Raw genomic sequence first — 21,044 nt, 5'->3', positions numbered from 1 at the left:
TTCTTCCAAACCACTGGCAGTGATGCAAATTTATACTGTGTGTGTGTATGTATGTATGCATGCCGCTATGTATGTGCAGGTGTTTACCAACAACAACAACAACAACAACAACAAGAGGGACTGAGTGCAAAAACAAAACCTAGGATTCTTTTAAGTATGTGATTCAAACAACTTATAGAGTAATTGGTGGAGTTGGTGAGGCCAAAGGCAGTCCAGTTGAGGGAAGAGGCTGTCAAATGCCTCTACCTAATTCAGTGTCTGACCGAACAGCCACATCCTCCTGCAAGATTCAGGGAATACCACCTCACTCCATACAGCATCCAGGGACATACCCCCCTTCACCCAGGGTGCAGGGAATACTTCTTCTCTACATTTTCCTCAAGGGAATACTCCTGCCTCCATTTAAGGCCCAGGAAATACTTCTCCCCTCCATTCAAGGCCTTGGAATACCCTCTCTCTCCATACAGGGCCAAGGGAATACCTCTTCCCTACATTTTGGTCAAGGGAATACTCCTCCCTCCATCCAGGGTCCAGGGAATACCCCACCCACAATACCGGGTCCCAAAGAATGCTCCTCCCTCATTTTAGCCCAGGGAATACCCTATCTCTCCATCCATGGTCCAGAGAATAACTCCTCCCTCCATCCAGAGTCCCAGGGAATATCACTTCCCTCTATCCAGGGGCCAAGGAATAAGTCCTCCCAGCATCTAGGACACAGGCGATAAACACAAGGACCCTGGGCTGAATCTGGCTCTGCACCTTGTTTTTATCCAGGCTGGCACCTTATATCTACCCTCTGCAAGCAGTGAGCCCTGCCTTAAAGATTAAGGAGTAGTTACATTTATGCAGCCCTAAAATTACCTGCAGCCCTTTGAAGGCAACCTGGAAGCTGATGTGGCCCCCTGTGAAAATGAGTGCGATCCCCTTAACCTAGGGTCACACAGAAAACCCCCTCCCTGCATGGTCCCAAGGTGTGCCCACTCCCTCCATCCAGGATCTTGAGAATACCTCTTCCCTCCATTCAGGGTGGCAATGATACCCCCTGCCAGGGTCCAGGGCATATACCCTAACTCCTTAAACTGTGCAGGGTATACCTCCTCCCTTCATTCAGGATCCCACAGAAATGTCTAACCTCTGTCCAGAGCCCCAGGGTATGCCTCCTCCCTCCATCCAGAGTCCCGGAATTACCTCCTTCCTCCATCCAGGGTAGTAGGGAATACCCAGTCACTCCACTCAGATTCCCAGGGAATAGTCCACCCTTCATTCAGGGCCCAGGGAATACCCCACCCTCCACCCAGGATCCATGGAATACCTCCTTCCATACAGGGTCCCACCCATGGAGATCCCTCCCTCCATCCATGGAGATCCCATTCTGCACACAATGGGACATGGGTGAGTGAAGAGACTCCTGCACACTTATTTTAAAATGAAAACGGGGACGGTTTTGCATACACAAACCAAGGAAACACCTTTAATTATTTAGCAACCAATAACTTTAGGAAGTAATGAAAGCACTCGAACATAAAAACTTAACTGAACATTTCGTAGGGCAATATGGCAATAGACACGCTCTGCATGGTGACCAGGGCAGGTCACACCCGCGGCTATTGGGCAGGCAGTCCTTGCTCAGTTCTTAGTGTTGCCCAGAGTGAGCTTGTCGAAGAGGTACTCTGCCAGGCTCTCTTCCGGGGCCCACAGCTTGCGCAGGTTGGTGACGCGGTCCCCCAACTCTTGGATGAACACCACTTGCTCATGGAAGTAGTCACGCTCCAGGAAGTTGCAGACGCGGCCATGCTTCTCTTTGGACATATGGTGCAGACCCAGCAGGCTCTGGTGCACTTTCTTCGCCAGCTGCAAGGCGCATTCCAGGACCCTCAGGCCATTCTCCCAGTTCTCTTCCTCAGGTCTGGGCATGTTCCACAGGAAGGGGTTGCCGGCACTCCGGTTCTGCAGCCCCAACAGATACTCCGCGTGCTCCCTCTCCTTGTTCGACTGCTGAAGGAAGAACAGGCTGAAGTGCTTCAAGGCCACGTCTCCACGGTTGAAGTAGGAGGCCATGGACATGTACATGTAGGAGGCGTGCAGCTCCAAGGCGATCTGGTTGTTGATGGCGGCCTCATACTCGGAATTGTAGTTCTGACCCAGGTGCCAGGGTGCAAAAGCATTCGCCATGTCTGGTAGCGCAGTTGCGAGGTGGGGGCAGCTACGTGAAGAAGTGGCGGAAGCCGGAGCTGGAGTTGCTGGAGACCTGGGTGTGCCCTGGGTGAGTCAGCAACACCGCCGGTGGGTGGTGCTCCAGTGGTCTGCAGCAGGCGACTGGTGGTTGGCTCTGAGATGGAACCGGAAAAGGAAAGGTGGGACCTGAAGACTGAAAAGGTGACGAATTCTCGCGAGTGTTCTGGAGAAGGCGCGAAGAGGATCCCTGGGAAGGGGAGTGGCAAAGCGGGGTGCGGTGGGAGGGGTTGTCAAAGTGGGCAGTGCACAGGAGTCCTGTTCCTGGTTGCATCACAGCCTGGGTGAGGCGAGGAAAATCTGTTCTGACCTCTTAGCATTTAATGTTTTCAATTTTTCAATAATATGTCCATGTTGCAAGGACTTTGTCCTCTAATTCCTTCTATAGGAGACATTTTTATTGTATAGATCCATTTTCTTCCCTTGAAGTTCTGAGAATATGAATTTGAATTTTTGGTAAAATTCTCTTGTGTTTCCTGTATTATATGTGGGTTCCCCCTGCCCGGAAATAGTTCTGTGCATTCATTGTCTTTTTTTCTTTTATCTTCCTCATACATTTGGCAAATCTGTGTTCTTGTACAGTTAGGAATAAAGGACTTATTTGATCAACTGAGATAATTAGCATGGATCTCATCCGCAGTTGTGATGTGCATTTCCCTACAGGGCGTCTGCTGCAATAGAAGCCTGGAGTGTGCTGAGCTACTCAGGGGGTGTTCCTTTGAGCATACATGGCATGGCTTATGGGTAGGAAAGGGACACTCCTTTTGGCAAAAATAAATACAATATTTCTGACATTGGGAGACTAATACTTTTTTTCTTTTAGGTAGATATGTCCTATTGTGTCCCTTTTCTGCATGTCTGCATTGTGTTAAGCTCATTGACTGTCTTAGGAGTGTACTTTGGGGAGATTAAAGGTGTCAGATGCCACAGTTGTATAAAATTCACCTGTGAAGCCATCCAGTCCAGGGCTATTGTTTGTTGGGAGGTATTTTTTTTTCTTAATGACTGGTTTGATTTCCTCAGTTGTAAGTCATGTGTTCAAATTTCCAGTTTCTTCTTCATTTGGCTTTAGAAGATTGTATGTTTCTCAGAATTTATTCAATTCTTCCAGATTGTCTCATTTGGTGGCATATACTTGTTCATGATAGATCTCTTTGCTACCTACACACCTTAAACACATATTATTATGTCAGTGTCATAGTACTAGTGGGTAGGTGATCAGTGCCCACTATGGGTAAATAATACCTACTGTGCATGAATGAGTCAGCATAGCAGGACTGGCACCACTGTCTTTAGAAAGGCCCCCAAGAAGGTTCCACTTGGGCATGGTGTCTGGGAACTTTGATTAGGGAAGTGTTCCCACCTTTTCTAATTGCTAAGCAAGTCCTTGTGCCTAGAGTAGGTAAACAATATAATTTACACTGAACACATGGTTTTTTGCTGTGTGTATGAAGTCTTGATACTTGCTAGGCCAAGATTGCCTACATACCCAGTCCCTGATACAAACCTGGAACACTGGGTCTACAATGACCTCAGAGTTATCTACAAGATGGTTCCACTTGGATGTCCAATTGGCATCTCAGGTTTTCCATAATATGGCAGACCTACACCTGGAGAAAAATCTTCAAATTAATAAACAGTGCTAGAATCAACCCAGGTATTCAATTCTAATCACCAGTACCCAGATTATTTTCCTGGTCCCTCACTCTTCACCTCTGGCCCATAAGCTGAACTTATCAGCTCATCCAGTCCCTGTGGAATTTGCCCACCTCTCTTCATTTTCTCAGTCACCACCAGAGTTCAACCCCCAGTGCCTTTCACCTGGATCAGCCACAAGATCTCCTAACTGGCCTCCCAGCTTCAGCTCTCCCCCTCCCCCTACATTCTTGAAAGCACTGAGTCACTGATAACGTGCAGGGGAATGTGTGCTACTTCATATTCAATACCAGGAATTTGACTTTCAGCCTTGATCTTGTACTTCTCCATCCTGTGGATATAATTTCATGTTTGGCGTATCATGTTGACGTAGTGAAAGAAAGAGGACAACTGAAGCAAAAAGCTATATTTGGAAGTTTTGTAAGGGTACAAGGCATGACGAGCATGGGGACCTTGGGAAGACACTCCCATGTACCTCAGAAAGCCAGCCTAAGGCTCGGCTATCATTGCAGTTGCTCAGTGAGAGCTTGTGGAAGTGGTAGTCTACAGGGAACAGATCTGTGTGGCGTGGGGAATGTAGCCCAGCCCCTGAATGAAAAAATCCAGTAGGGAGCGAGTCCGCACACAAGACCCAGGCCCACGGATAGGTTCTCCCATGGGGAATCAGGCCTGCATTGTACCTAGGCTGCTATGAGTCTTCTTTTGCTAAAACTGCCTCAGCCTGGATTGAGGCAGCAAATGTTTACTGCATACCTTTAAAGTAATTTACTAAAGGCTATTGTAAACCTCCCAAGTGTGGAGTATAGCCAGTTTAACCACTTTTTCCCTTGGTCTCCCACATCCTTCTCTGTGAAGTAGTTAGCAACATTCTTTCCTTTGTTATCTGTAAAAGGCAGTCATCTACTTAGAACCTGTACATAGTAAATCAGGACCATCCTGGATGTCATATACCCAGAAAAGCAAGAAAAGCCTGTCCAGGCAGGGCTCGGGTCTTCTCTATCACTCAGAGAGCTGCCACGCTGTCCCTTTTTCTCCACAGGACTTCTGTAGTCCCAGTGAATGTGTTCCTCACAGCCACAGCACAGGGACCCCGCGGGCCCAGGTCTCCATCAGGACTTCATCAAGATTGCTTCTGGGGTCTTCATCTTGCTGCACAGGTGCTGTTAAGAAACATTAACATTTGCATACTATAGTGAACTACAAACATTAAACTAAAATATAAGAAACCTCTAATTCTTGCCCAATCTCACTCTCTCTGTTTTTTTCTCCAGTGGCAAGCACAGCAATAACTTTAATGCCAGGCTTTGTATTTTGAGCATGGACATGCATCTGTTTTCACCAGGGCATCAGACCATCCACCTGACTGCCCCCTGCCATATGCCACATGGTTCCTAAGGAGAAGATAAAGTCTACATTTTCCAGGGTCCCATGGAAAACTCTTTCACTCCATCCAGAGTCCAGGGAATACGTGCCCTGTCCATTCTGTGGCCAGGGAATACATACTCCCTCCATTCAGGACCAGTATATACACCTGCCTTCCATGTGTAGTCCAGAGAGTACCTCTGCCCTCCATCCAGAGACTGTGAATAATGCCTCTGTGCATTCAGGGCCCTGGAAATACAACCTCCCTCCATCCAGGTTCCATATAGTATGCCCTCCCTCCATCCAGGGTCCCACAAAATGGCCTCACCCTCCTATAGGGTCAAGGGTGTATGCCCTTCCTCCATCCAGGTTCCAGGGACAGCCCTCTCCCACCTGCTATTTTCCCTAGGCTCTCTCCTAGAGCCTATAACCCCACCCTCATTGCAATGTGCAGGGAATTACCCTTCCATTCATGCCAGGGCCAGGAAATGAAAGCTCCCTGAATCCAGGGTCAATAGAATAGTCCCATCCTGCTCTAAGTTTCAGGAAATACCACTCCCTCCATCCAGCGCCCAGGGAATACCTCCTCCTCAGTTTAGGGCCAAGAAGATACCATCTCCCTCCTTTCAGGGTCCAGAGAATATTCCACCCACAAGACTGGGTCCCACGGAATGCTCCTCCCCCATCCAGGGCCCAGGGAATACCTCTCCCCTCCAGTTTAAGGCCATGAAATACCCTCTGTCTCCATCCAGGGCCCAAGGAATACCTCCTGCCTCAATCCAGCACCCCAAAAATAACTTCTTGCTCCATCCAGGGTCCAGGGAATACCACCTCCCTCTGCCCAGTGTACAGGGAATACCTTCTCCCTCCATGCAGTATCCCAGGCAATCCCCTCCCTATATCCAGGGTCCAGGTAATGGCCTTTCCCTCCACCCAGGGTCCACAAAATACATCCATCTTCCATTCAGGGCCCAGGGAATACTCTCACCCTCCATCGGGGGTCCCAGGATACCCCCTGGCTCCAGCCATTATTCCTCAGAAGACCCCACCCTCCTCCAGGGATCAGAGAATACCTCCTCCCTCCATCCAGGGTCCCACGGAATGTCACACCCTCACCCAATGTTTATCCCTCTATTCCATTAAGATCCAGGGTACAGCGCCTCCCTCCCTCCTGGTTCCTAGGGTATGCCCCCTGCATCCATGGTCCAGATTATACATTGTCCTTCCATTCATGGTCTAGAAAATACGACCTCCCGCCACCCAGGGTCCAGGTAATATTCCCTCACTCCACCCTGGGAACCACGGGATGCTCCTCCTTCATCCAGTGTCTCACAGAATAGTCCCAACCTCCTCCAGGGTTCAGGGATACCACCTCACTACATCCACAATCCCAGGATAACTCTTCCCTCCATCCAAGGCCCAGGGAATACCTCCTCCCTCAATCTACGGCCAAGAAAATACAATGTCCCCCCATCCAGGGTCCAGGGAATACTCCACCCACAAGACTGGGTCCCATGGAAGGATCCTCCCTCCATCCCTGGTCCCAGGAATAGCCCTTCCCTCCATCCAGGGTCCACAAAACAGCTCCCTCCATTCAAGGCCCAGGAAATACTCTGTCCTACAATCCAGGGTCCCAGGACACCGCCTCTGTCTATATAGTGTCCCACAGAATAGCCCCCACCCTCCTCTAGGGGGTCAGTGAATACCCACTCCCTCCTCCCAGGTTCCTGGGAATAACTCCTCTCTCCATCCATCCTCCCAGGGATACCCCCTCCCTTCATCCTCCATCCCTCAGAACACCTGTTCCCTCTATCCAGGTTCCCAAAGAAGTTTTGCACCCTGTATCCATGGTCCCAGAGAATATGCCCTCCCATCCACAGTAATCCTGATCTACCAGTGATGGGGGTGTGTTTTTGAAAGAGACACTCCTACATACCTGTTTCATTACCTAGAAGGTTTGGGGTTCACACACAGGAATCAATGAAACACCTTTATTTAGGAACCAATAACTTTATTGGAAGGAATGGTAAGACAGGAACATAAAAAGCTTAAGTGAAGGTTTTGAAGGGCAATAGGCATGCTCAGCAGGGTGACCAGGGGAAGTCACCCCATGGCTATCGGGAAGGCAGTCCAGGCTCAGTTCTTCTCGCTGTTGCCCAGGGTGAGCTTGTGAAAGAGGTCCTCTGCCAGGCCGGATTCCGGAGCGCCCATCTTGCGCAGGTTGTCAACATGGTCCTCCAGCTCTTTGATGAACATCACCTGTTGGGGCAGGTAGTGCCTCTCCAGGAAATTGCACAGGTGGCCGTCCTCCTTCTCGGTGGCCAGCTGGTGCAGACTCAGCAGGCTCTGGTTCACTTTCTTCGCCAGGAGCAAGGCGCACTGCATGGCACTCAGGCCACTGTCCCATTCGTCCCAGGGAGGACTGCTGTTGTGCTGCAGGAAGATTCGGCCCCCGCGCTGGATCTGCAGCCTCATCAGCCTCTCGGCGTGTTCCTTCTCCTTATCTGACCGCTGCAGGAAGAACTGGCTGAAGTGCTTCAGGGCCACGTCTTCACGGTCAAAGTAGAAGGCCATGGACGAGTACACTTCGGAGGCGTGGAAGTGCACGATGATATGGTTGTTGACGTCGGCCTCACACTCAGGGTGGTAGTTCTGGCACACAAAGGAGGGCCGGGACAGCATCTCCAGGTCTTGAGGTGCAGGCACAGTACAGCGAGACTAAGGCGGTGTGGTAGCCGAAGCTTCTGGATGCGCTGAGGCAGGGACTGTGGAGGCTCCAGGAACTGGGAGTGTCCTGCAGTGGCGCCAACACAGGGGTTCTCAAGTGTCAGGCCTCAGGCACTGCAGTTGGCTGGGAGGTGGGACCGGAAGAACTAAGGCACTTAAAACTGTTGAGGGAGCGGGGAGGCACCATCAGGTACCTGGGCTTGTGGGTTAGGCTCAGGGCAGGGCCTCGTTGGTGGAGGTGCTTGAGGGGGGCCCAATGGGGCCAATGGCATTGGCACTTTCCAATTCCCATGCCAGCGTGGCTCACAGGGCCTGACAAGTATGGGCATCTGGCAGATACGACATTTTGAAATGTTCTTCAGGAATATAAGTGCAACTGTTTTAAGTTAATCTCATGCATGTTTTATTTGAGCAGCTTATTTGAAAATTGCCCCGATGTGATTGTTTCATTAAACATAGCCCTTTCGTGGTATCACGGGTTACATTTAATATCACAAAGCTTTGTTTGAGTGACTTCGCAGGGACATGAGGACAGTCCGGACAGCCCCGCTGACTTCCTAGACCTTGTTCCTCCAGCGATCTCCCCTTTCTCCCCCATTCATGATCAGCTTCACATTTCGCTGGCGACAGAGCAGGGCCTCCAGCGTCTCAGTGACTCAGGCACCTCTCCATCTTTCACTCTTGGAGTTTGTTCTTCACTCGCTTTACTCTCTCTTCTGTCTTAATCTTTCAGCGCAGTCCTGGAGACACTTTTCCTTCTGCCCTGTCTGCACCGCAATGTGGAGTGTGGGTGACCTCATCACTCACCCCCTGGAGGCATTCACCCCTTTCACCTGGTTTGCCAGTCTCTGTCCTCTTAGGGAAGCTCAGACTTCAGTTCCCTCTGGCAGCAAACAGAAGGTTTAGTTAAATCCTTAAAGAAAGCACTTCACTTGTATTCTATCCTAGTTACTTGACTAACAGTGATACTTGCATCCTGCCATTTCTACTTGTCTGTGATTTTGAAAACAAGAAAAGGAACTTTGGGGCAATAAAGCAAAATGGTGGTTCATTTTTTTTCTTCCTTTCTGTGGGCCAATATAGAAGTGAATGGATTGAAATGCTTTTCTTCAAATTATGACGTTTAGATTGGTAATAAAAGGTTAAACATCTTGTTACTAGTCAGAGAATATTGGATTAGAAAATCAGTGCTAATTCATATGTTTCAGTTTGTTACTAAGCATTATATTAATTGGTAAGTATGGTCACTCGATAGGCCATTTAAAATAGTCCCTTCCTACTTACCTTTCACCTTCCTCTTTCTATTGCATATGCCCAATAAATGTCTTCTGAAGATCCATGTAGCTAGCTGACTGCGGCCCTATCAGTGCCAGGGTTCACTTCTCTGAATCTGTGCATTACATTAATGCAGAGCAGAAGGCTCTATGCTGAAATTTACTGCCCTTCTTACAATAACTCCAGAAATCTCTTTGACATTTCAGATCACAGGCTATGTCAGTTTAGACTAGTGTTACTTAAGTGATTGAACCTGTTATGGACGTGTGCCACTGGACTGACATTCCCATTACACCAGGCTTTTAGGATCTCTTCCCTACTAACATCCTGCAGCAGACTTTGTCACATTATAACTCACTGGGCTTGTAAACTTCTCATGTATTCAATACCATATAGACTAGTGGTTAGGTTCTCAGGCCCTTAAGTTACACTGCATGTGTTTAAATTTAAGTGCAGCCATTTATTAAACTGTGGGACATTAGGGGATTGATGAATCTCTAAATTCACTGTGATCATCTGTGAAATGGTGGCAACAATAGTAATGCCTTTGGTGCTATTGTGAGGAGGATATGAAATAATGCATGTAAATGCCTTAATCTGATGTCTAATACATAGTGAGCTCTCAATAATTATAAGTTATTTTTATTAGTGGATGCCAGTAGTGATGCTGTAAACACTTTCAATAAGTACATGTATTTCTTTCTTAAATAGAGAAGTGCCCTTGGGGCTGCCCTGGATTTCTTTTTTTTTAGATTACCTCCATGTATAGATTTCTTACAGATTGGAATCACAGTGTAAATAACATTTGTAGTTCTGAAAACATGTTTTCAATCTATTCCCTTAGAAGACTCTTGTGTGATTCATACTAGTAAAACATACCTTCAAGGGCTTCTTCTTTTTCATGCAAATGGAGCATACACTATATAAACAAATGAGTAATCTTCTTTGCTAAAATTTAATTTGATAATTATGTTGTATTGTTGTTCTTCAAATTCTTTCTTCCCCTCAGGTGAGGACATTCACTATCTGGAAGAGGGAGTCCTTTAATACACTATTTTGACAGCATAATGTGTTCAGATGATTGTCAGTATCATGATGCTTCAGATCAGTTTAGGGGCCACTATTCTGAGCAAAAGAGTAGCTGGCCTACATTCTCCCACACACCTTATTAAAACAGTCTGCATTTCCACTTGTGAAAGTTTGTTGAGAGACTATGTAGCATACCTGTTTCTAAAGTGAACAGTAATAAAGGGAAACACTGCCTATCTATACTCTTGGTTTCACTGGTTACTAAAATCATCTCATATTGGTTCTGCATTTTACTTTTTAGGAAATGGGCAAAATGCTAATATATTTGTTTCAAATAGACCAAGTCCATGTAGTTTTTAACTTGGATTCCCCAGCACAAACTCACTTCCTAAGAATAAATGCGTGTTCAGTGTGTCCTGTAGCTTGGAAAGGGCCCCAAGCCTGGCACCAGGGGAAGCCAGCATTGCTCCAAAGCACTGCCAGTCACAGGAGCCTCCAGGTCGAACACGGGCAGCTCCCCATGCAGATCACTTTGTATCTCCTGCCAGCTGCCCCTGGCTAGGAACAGCTGCTGAACTGAGCCTGCACCAGAGACCCTCCCAAGAGGCCCCAGAACCAACACTGCCTGTGCCCTGTTTCAACCACAGCAGAGCACCATCCAGAACTTCTCAAACAACACACCCAAAGGGTGGGATTGGCAGGCACCACTAAAACCTATCCTGTTCTGTGTAGTCCACCCACACACAATAGCACATCACCTGTAGTCAGGGCCAGCCTCCACAGCCAGTCAGCCTGAGGGTCAGTCCTGTCCACTGACGCGCCAACAGCAATCAAGGCTCAGCTACAATAGGAAGGCACAGGAACCCCACACAGGTGACACGCCTGAGGGGCCCAGCTCAGGTGACCAGGGACAATGTGCCATTGGGCTGCACAGGATACCTACCACATAATGCTGCCCTCCCAAGATGGGGAACTATAGGAGATCTGCCTGCAGAGAAGAAACACAGGCAGGCAGCCACAATGAGGAGACAGAGAAGAAGCAAATAAAGGGATGAAACACAACTCCAGAAAGAGAACTAATCAAAATCGAGGCAAGCCATCTACAGATACAGAGCTCAAAACACTGCATATAAAGCTGCTCCATGAATTCAGGGGAAGAACAGATGAACTCAGTGAGAAATGACAGAGATAGAAACCATGAAAAATAACCAGTCAGAAACGACTGAAAGGAATAGTGCTTTAGATAGAATCAACAGAAGTTTAGATGAAGCAGAGAATCGAATCAGCAATTTGGAAGACAAACAATTAGAAAACATCCAATCAGAATAGCAATAAGAAAAAAAGTAAATGAGGATAGGTTAAGAGACCTGTGGGAAAACATCAAGGGTGACAACATTCACTTCACAATGGAACCAGAAGGGGAAGAGAGACAGCAAGGTACTTGAAAACCTGTTTGAAGGAATAGTGAGAGAAAACTCCCATAACCTGGTGAAACAAATAGACATGTAAGTCCAGGAATGCAAAGAGCCCCCAGTCAAATGAGCCCAAGGAGGGTGACACAAAGACACAGCCTTATTAAAATCCCAAATGTTAAAGACAAAGAGACATGCTTAGAAGCAACAAGGGAAAAGCAGTTAGTTACCCTCAAGGGGGCTCCCATAGACTATCAGCTGTTTTCTCAACAGAAACGTTGCAGGCCAGAAGGGATGGGCACACAATTTTCAAAATGATGAAAAGGAAGAACTTACAACCAAGGTTACTCTACCCGGCAAGGCTATCATTTAGATCAAAGAAGAATTAAAGAGCTTCCTAGACAAGAAAAAGCTAAAGAAGTTAATCACCACCAACCAGCACTACAAGAAATGTTGAAGGGACTACCTCAAATAGAAGAAGAAAAAATGTAAAAATATGAATAGTAAAATGGCAGGGACTACATCCCTACCCATAACTACTTTAAGTGCAAATGGTTTAATGCTCCAATCAAAGACATAAGGCGGCTGAAATGGATAAAAACCCAAGAGTCATATATATGCTACCTACAAGAACCCCACTTTATATCAAAATACACACAGAGGGAAAGTAAAGGCATACAAAAAGGTATTTCATGGATATGAACAGGAAAAACAAAAACTGCAGTAGCTGAGCTTATGTCATACAGGATAGACTTTCAAACAAAGGCTACGCTAAAAGGTACCAAAAGATATCACATAAGATAAAGGGATCCATCCCACAACAGGATATAACCCCTGTAGGCATTTATGCACCCAGTGTAGAAGCATCTAAATATATAACAAACACATTGACGGACATAAAAGTGGACATCAAAAGTAGTATAGTAATAGGAGGGGATGTCAATACCCTGTTGACATCAAGGAAAAGATCATTTGGATAAATAATCAACAAGGAGATACTGGGTTGGCTGAAAAATCCACTGAGTTTTTCCCATAAAATAAAAGACACATTTTTCATTTTCACTAATAACTTTCTTGATTTGGATATTTTAAGTATGTTGGCTATATATGCTGCTACTAGCTTCTAGTGACTAGAGGCCAGGGGTCCTGCCAAACATCTTCCAATGCATAAGACAGCCCTGTAGGAAAGAATTATTTGGCCAAGGTACCAATAGTACCAAGAAATGTCACAAACCACTTTTGACACATTTGATCAGTCACAGCACCTTGTCCATACACTGCAAAGATGTTCTTTTTCACGTTTCGGTCGCATTTTACCTTTCTTGAAATAATAAACCATAATATGCCGAAAATGTTGCATAGCTTCTTCCACCTTCAGTAGTAAAACGGCTGCACAAAAAGTTCACCAGTTTTGCTTCTTTTTAATGCATGCTGTTGTGACAATTGTCACAATACAATCTAACGAAACTGTTTCAAATGAATTCCAAGATAACTAAGCACTACTAGAGCCATTGTATAGATAAAAACTAAACGAACTTTCTGGCCAGCCCAATAATTGTCTTTAAGGGTACATTAGAGCAGATTGACGTCATTGATATCATTAGGACATCACACCCAAAAGCAGCAGAATATGCATCCTTTTTTGAGTGTACGTGGAACATTTTACAGGATAGAACACATGTTAAGACACAAAACAAGTCTCCATAAATTTAAGAACATTAAAACCCTAACAAGCATCCTCTCTGATCACAATAGTATAAACATAGAAATCCATTAGAAGGAGAAAACTAAAAACTACGCAAACACATGGAGGCTAAATAACATGTTAGTAAACAATGAAGGGCTATCCTGGCTGGTGTAGCTCAGTGGATTGAGCGCAGGGCTGCGAACCAAAGTGTCCCAGGTTCGATTCCCAGTCAGGACACATGCCTGGGTTGCAGGCCACAGCCCCCAGCAACCGCACACTGATGCTTCTCTCTCTCTCTCTTTCTCCCTCCCTTCCCTCTCTAAAAAATAAATAAATACACTCTTTGAAAAAACAACAACAATGAAGGGCTTAATGAACAGATTAAGGAAGAAACCAAAAGACCCCTTGAGATAAATGGTAATGAAAACACAATGACCCCAAATCTATGGAACACAAGCAAAGCAGTTCTGGGAGGGAAAACATAGCAACACAGGCCTACCTCAAGATGAAAGACAAACCTTAAGCAATCTAAATTTACACCTAAAGGAAATAAGAATAGAATGAGAAACAAAGCTCAAAGTGACTAGAAGAAATGAAATAACAAATATCAGAGCAAAAATACATGAAATAGAGCCTAAAACTACAATAGAAATGATCAACGAAATCAAGCACCGGTTCTTTGAGTAGATACACAAATTTGACAGACCTTTAACCAGATTCATCAAGAAAAAAAGAGAGGATCCTAATAAATAAAATCAGAAATGAAAGGGGAGAAATGACACCTGACAGCACAGAATGCAAAGGAATATAAGAGAATACTGTGAACAATTTGTATGCTGACAAATTGAACACCCTGGAAGAAATAAATTCCTACAAATATACAATTTTCAAGACTGAATCAAGCAGAAACAGTAAACCTAAAGTGGGCAATAAATACTAACAAAATCAAGTCAGTTATTAAAAAACTCCCCACAGGCAAAAGTCCTGGACCAGATGGCTTCACAAATGAATTTTACCAAATATTCAAAACATTACCATGTATCCTTCTTGTACAATTCCAAAGACTGAATAGGAGGAAAGGCTCCCAAGCTCAATCTATGAGGCTACCATTACTCTGATTCCAAAACCAGATAGACACTACCAAGAAAGAAAATTACAGTCCAATATCACTGATGAAAATATATGCAAAACTGCTGAAAAAATATTAGCAAACAGAATTTAGCAATACATTAAAAAGATCACACACCACAATCAGGTGGTATTTGTTTCCAGAAAGGTGAGGTTAGTTTAATAGTAACGTGACACCACAGAAACAGAAGAAAGGATTCTATGGGTTTTAAAAAATGGGCAAAGGACCTGAATAGACACTTCTCCAAAGAAGAAATACGGGTGGCCAATAGACATATGAAAAGCTGCTCAATGCCACTAGTCATCAGAGAAATGCAGATTAAAACTGGAATGAAATATCACCTCACAATGATCAGGGTGGCCATCATAAATAAGTCAACAAACAAGTCTGGCGAGGATGTGGAGAAAAGCGGGCCCTAGGGCACTGTTGCTGAGAATGCATACTGATGCAGCCACTGTGGAAAGCAGTATAGAGATAGCACAAAAAAAATTGAAAATGGAGCTGCTTTATGGCCCAACAATGCCACTTCTGGGAACTTATATGAAGAAACTAGAGACACCAATTGGAATGAACATAAGCACCCCTATATTCATTGCAGCATTACCATCGCCAGGTTAGAGAAGCAGCCCAGGTGTCCATCAGGAGATGAGTGGATAGAACAACTATGGGACCTTTACACAATGGAATACTACTTGACCACAAATAAGAAGAAAATTTTACACTTTGGGACAGCATGAAGGGGGCGGGAGAACATTATACCAAGTGAAACAAGCCAGTCCCAGAAAGACAAATATGATTTCACTCATATGTGGACTCTAATGAATACACTGAACTAACAAGCAAAATAGCAGCAGACTCATAGAGAGAGAGCAGGCTAACAGCTCTGGGAGGTAGTTAGGAGTGGAGGGATTGAGCAAAAAGGGAAAAGACTCGTGGATGCAGAGAACACTGTGGTGATTGCAGGGGGGCAGGGGGGTAAAAAGGGGATAAAAGGTAATGGGAAAATACACTAAAACGTCTGAATGGCTATTAATAAAATTACAAACCACAAGTGTTGGCAAGGGTATCAATAGAAGGGAACCCTCCTCATGCATTGTTGGTGAAATTTCAATTGGTGCTTGCCCTGGAGAACAGTATGGAGGTCCTCAAAAAAATTAAAAGATACAACTACCATATGACCCATCAATCCCATTTATGGGCATTTACCCCAAGAAATCCAAGACATTAATTACCAAAGACTTATGCACTCCTACGTTTATTGCAACATTATTTACAAAAGCCAAGAGATGGCTTTTGTAAAGAAGAGGTACATTCACACTGTGGAATATTACTCAGCCATAGTAAAGAGTGAAATCTCACCGTGGAAACAAAATGGATGCACCTAGAGGATGTTATGCTAAGTGAGCCTCGTGAAACAGAGAGAGGCCAATACCATATGATTTCATTTGTATGTGGAATCTAAAAAACAAGATTCACGAACAAACAAAACAAAAACAAACTCATGGAGGTCAAACTAATTGTCAGATGGGTTGGAGTTTGGGAGGCTGGGTGGAAAAGGTGAAGGAGTTAAGAAGTACAAATTGGTAATCACAAAATAGTGGTGGGGATGAAAAGCAAGCCACAGGGAATATAGTCCATGTTATTGGAATAATTATGTGTGGTGGCACAAGGGTATTAGACTTCATAAATTATATAAATGTCCAACTACTATGTTGTATACCTGAAACTAATGTAATATTGAATTTCAAGTGTAATGGAAAACATTTCTGTTGTTTACAAAAAGAATAATTTCTTGTTGAATAGAATTAGGCAGCCAAAGGATAGACAAATAAAAGTCATGGTTAATAAGATGGATCAGACTCAGGTACAAGTTCTTGTTGAGAAGTTTGTCTTAGTTATTTTGTGATTTCCTAGCAAAATATAGACTATTTTGCAGATTGAGCAAATAATAGTGTTGTGTTATATTGATATTTGCCTAGGACCAAAATAGGCATTTTATCCAATTTGTTGGAGGTGTCATGAGAATTGAGACCTGAGAGTAGTTGTGGGAACATTTTTAAAATTAAAAAATCTGCAAGAGTTCACCTTTAGATAGTGCCCCACACCAACTACTCTTTGGGATTAGTGCAGTTGCAATGTAAGGAATTGCATCATGTATTTTAGGTCTGGAGAGAAACCTGACAGGCCCTCTATCGAACTCAAAGAGAAATGTATTGCAATCAGGTACTCACCCAAAACCAAATAATCGTATAGGCCGTAATATCGATGATCTCCATTGGAGGAAAAAGATGAAGTGTGAGATGCTGAATAGGAAGTACATTGTTTACTGTGTATTTATTTCTTATGATCTCATTGATCCTTTCATTGAAGCACTTATCAAATTATATTTTCTTATAGTCTTTAAACTTATTTTAATTTTTCAACTACAGTTGATATATAGCAAAGTATATATTTACTAACAATCCTGGACTTTATTAATAAAATGCTTTATAGCATATATGCCTTGTTCTGTTTTCTCGCAGTTAAGTGTCTGCATCACTCCAAATGAAGTGCTAAGAAAAAAGAAAATTCAGAGCAGTATGTATAATAATTTAATTTGTGAAGGGGAAAATATAAATATGTATACTATATATTTATATATTCTGGAATTTTTATTCAAGAAGCTGCTGTGTGAAGCTCAGCTATCAGAGGATGTCCCACTGTACTGCTGAAAGCTTTCATCATGAATATGTATTATTAAACATTTTTACTTTAATTTTTTAAAAAATGTCTGAGTTTTTGAGGAACTTCTGCATTTTATTTCCCCAAAAACACAGGCACAAATTGCTTTCGACCCAAAGGTGTGTAACTGACCAAAGTTCAGCATTCTAGTCAGGAAAATGAAAATGAGGAATTCTGCTGTTGGTGAGATTAAGACATAGGGAGAGAGGCAGGTGAGAAATGTAAACTACTTAGCCTTTCTCCCTTTGATTTAAGTACTGAAAGAAGTATCATTGTGATCATTCCCAGAAAGCCATTCAGTTACAAACAGAAATTAGAATATGATGGAAAAAGACCATATTAGGAGTCACCCATTAGAGAACAAAATGGGTATGTGTGATAGCTACCCACTGTCATGGTGAGGGCCCTGCATTACATTTACTGTCCCAAAATGAACTGTGCTGGAACCTTCACAGCGAACTTTCCTATTTCTCATAAAGCATTCTTAATGAAAATGACTGAGGTGTAGCTACAGGGATGGGCTTGTGGAACAAACACAGGATGAGATCTTTTAACGTTGTTTCCAAGGCTACCTTTTTGCAATAGTGTTCTATGAGATTTGGTAGCAAAAGGATCCCATGATTAGAATGTTTTGGGAATGGTGAATATTTTATCCCCGTGTTATAAATTTGCAACGTATTCTTTTGCCATCAAAGACGTAAGATTCCTAAACAATAACGGAAAGGCTAAACCAGAAATCCCGCTAATTTGACTGATACAAACAAGTGTGTGTGCATGTGTGTGTATGAATTCCTTTTTTACTGAACACCTGCCAGTATTTTTGTGGCACTGGCTGATACTGAACACAGTCTTGGAAAGGCTGGTCTAAAAGTTCAAGACCTGCAAATTAACGTGAAAACACTTTCAGGCCAGAAGGGAGGCCTGTGGTAGCAGCCTTCCTTAGTCTCCATTTCCATGCAGGCAATTATTTGTTTTTATCCCTCATACTCTTTCATCTTTATTTTCCTTACAGAGGAATCTGACCGAGAGACAGAGAGAAAAATGTCATTTACTCCTCTAGAGTAGGTATTTACTGTAAATAGTTATGGCCTAGCCTGGTAAAGTTGTGGTGATAATAAGAAGACATACTAGCTTAGGCTCTCTTGGGAGCAAGTAAGACTTACTAAATTAGAAGTGGATACCTGAAACCTAAAGGCAGATGTACAGCCAGGCTCAGGAAAGGTCTGGAATGCAGCCACATCATATCTGATTATGCTGTCACTGAACTGGTTTTGAACAAAGGGTGTCTCCCTAAGCAAACATTTTCAGAATCTAGTCTGGAGATTCAAAATGAGCTGCGGTGCTGAAAATATATATGCATTTTTATACATGAAAAAAAATATATATATATAAAACAAATGAAAGAAAACATGCAGAAGTATACGTATCGGTTTTCTCACTGCAGTGCGCAAGCCCAGCATTGGTGACTATGGAAGTCACTCCTCTGACTCTCGGGGAAGCCAGCCTGAGGCTCACTTGCCATTGTCACTTTTGTCCAGTGGTAGCTTCTCAGGCATACTCCACCCTTAGGACTTCCAATAACCTCATCTGGCTACACAGACTTAACGATTAGTTTTTGCATGATTTAATGAACATAAACATTTCATGTAAAGCTGTTTATGCCTTTATTTTAGCCCCTGCCCAACACCATTCTTCACGACTTCCTTACAGGCAACCAGTATCATGATTTTCCTACTGTTTTTATTATGCTTTTACCATACACGGGCAACCTACTTAACCAGGGCCCTACCTGACCTCACCCTCACGTACCTACATTGTTTATAAGGGGAGATTGATTCTGCCTCTCCCAGGGTCCCATGCAGTACTTCCTCCCTGCATCCAAGGTCCCACGGAATGCCTCTCCCTCCATCCAGCGCCCAGGGAATGCCTCCTCCCTCCATCCAGGGTCCAGTGAATAAGTCCTCCCTCCATCTAGGGCAGAGGTGGCAAACACAAGGCCCGTGGGCGGAATCTGGCCCTGCACCTTGTTTTTGTCCATCCCAGCACCTTGTTTCTACCCTGTGCAAGTAAGTGCTCAGCTCTGGCGTAACAGTTAAGGAGTAGTAACATTTATACAGCCCTAAAAATGCCTGCAGCCCTTTCAAGGTAACCACCAAGCTGATATGTCCCCTGGTGAAAGTGAGTGTGATACCCCGATCTAGGGTCACACAGAATACCTGCTCCCTCAGGGGGGACCGAAGTGTACCCACTCCCTCCATCCAGGGCCCAGGGCATACCCCCTAACTGCATAGTAAAGAGTACAGGGGATACCTCATCCCTCCATCCAGGGTCCCACAGAAACCTCCACCCTCTGTCCAGAGCCCCAGGGGATGCCTCCTCACTCCATCCAGAGTGCCAGGGAATACCTTCTCCCTCCATCCATCCAGGGTCTCAAGGAATGCCCCTCCCTCCATCCAGAGTCCAGGAATTACCTCCTTCCTCCATCCAGGGTAGCAGGCAATACCTCATCACTCCACTCTGGGTCCCAGGGAATAAGTCCATTCTTCATTCAGGGCCCAGGGAATACCCCCCCACCCTCCATCCAGGATGCATGGAATACCTCCTTCCATCCAGGGTCCCACCATATCCCCTTCCTCCATCCATGGAGATCCCAAGCTGCACACGATGGGGCATGGGTGAGTGAAGAGAATCTCGCACACTTATTTTGAAACTAAAAGAGTGACAGTTTTGCACACACAAACCGATGAAACACCTTTAATTATTTAGCGACCAATAACTTCAGCAAGTACGGATAACACTCGAACATGAAAACTTAACTGGACGTTTCTTAGGGCAGGCAATATGGCAATAGGCATGCTCTGCATGGTGACCAGGGCAGGTCACCCCGTGGCTATTCGGCAGACAGTCACGGCTCAGTTCTCGCTGTCGCCCAGAGTGAGCTTGTCAGAGAGGGACTCTGCCAGGCCATCGTCCTGAGCCTCCAGCTTGCGCAGGTTGGCGATATGATCCCTCAACTCTCGCATGAACATCACTTGTTCAAACAGGTAGCCGCCCTCCAGGAAGTTGCAGACGTGGCCGTGCTTCTCCTTGGCCACCTGGTGCAGACCCAGCAGGCTCTGCTGCACTCTCTTCGCCAGCTGCAAGGCGCACTCCAGGACCCTCAGGCCATTCTCCCAGTTCTCTTCCTCAGGCATGGGGATGTCCCACAGGCGGGGGTTGCCGCCACGCTGGTTCTGCAGCCCCAACAGATAGTCCACGTGCTCCATCTCCTTCTTGGACTGCTGAAGGAAGAACAGGCTGAAGTGCTTCAAGGCCACGTCTCCACGGTCGAAGTAGGAGGCCATGGACTTGTACGCGAAGGAGGCGTGCACCTCCAGGTTGACCTGGTTGTTGATGGCGGCCTCACACTCGGGGTGGCAGTTCTGGTGCACATGGCAGGGCGCGAATGCAGTGGCCATGTCTGGTAGCGCAGGTGCGGGCTGGGGGCACCGAAGCGAAGAAGAGGTCGTAGAAGCGTAGAAGCGGGAGCTGGAGATGCGGAGTAGCCTCTGAGCGTCCCGGGTGAGTCAGCGGCAGTGCACAGGGGTGGTGTTCCAGCGGTCTGCAGCAGGCGACTGGTGGTTGGCTCTGAGATGGAACCGGAAAAGGGAGGGTGGGACCTGAAGACGGAAAAAAGTGACCAAGTCTCGCGAGTGTTCTGGAGAAGCGCAAGGAGGATCCTTGGGGGAGGGTGGTGAGCTAAAGGTATGCGGGGGGGTGGGGCATGGGGGGTGGAGGGTTGGATGGTGGGAGGGGCGGGTTCCGCGTGGGTGAG

The 21,044-nt window shown here is 45.3% G+C and overlaps 3 protein-coding genes across 3 annotated transcripts; all 3 read right to left on the bottom strand.

The window, feature by feature from the left end:
• Positions 1 to 1,626: 1,626 nt before the first annotated feature.
• LOC123829894 (ferritin heavy chain-like) lies at positions 1,627 to 2,172 on the bottom strand. Its single transcript, XM_045855833.1, has one exon. The coding sequence runs from the start codon at positions 2,170 to 2,172 to the stop codon at positions 1,627 to 1,629; it is 546 nt and encodes a 181-aa protein (XP_045711789.1).
• Positions 2,173 to 7,386: 5,214 nt separating this feature from the next.
• Positions 7,387 to 7,932, bottom strand: LOC123830079 (ferritin heavy chain-like). The gene has a single exon (XM_045856085.1). It carries the CDS (start codon positions 7,930 to 7,932, stop codon positions 7,387 to 7,389), a length of 546 nt encoding a protein of 181 aa, XP_045712041.1.
• A 12,210-nt stretch (positions 7,933 to 20,142) lies between these two features.
• On the bottom strand, positions 20,143 to 20,688 carry LOC123829893 (ferritin heavy chain-like). Its single transcript, XM_045855832.1, has one exon. The coding sequence runs from the start codon at positions 20,686 to 20,688 to the stop codon at positions 20,143 to 20,145; it is 546 nt and encodes a 181-aa protein (XP_045711788.1).
• Between the last annotated feature and the right edge of the window lie 356 nt (positions 20,689 to 21,044).

Source organism: Phyllostomus hastatus, unplaced genomic scaffold (genome assembly GCF_019186645.2).
Source record: "Phyllostomus hastatus isolate PE091 unplaced genomic scaffold, TTU_PhHast_1.1 phas_scaffold_12, whole genome shotgun sequence".
Classification (NCBI taxonomy): domain Eukaryota; kingdom Metazoa; phylum Chordata; class Mammalia; order Chiroptera; family Phyllostomidae; genus Phyllostomus; species Phyllostomus hastatus.
Note: the sequence above shows the minus strand (reverse complement) of the source record. Positions and strands in the feature narration are given on the sequence as shown.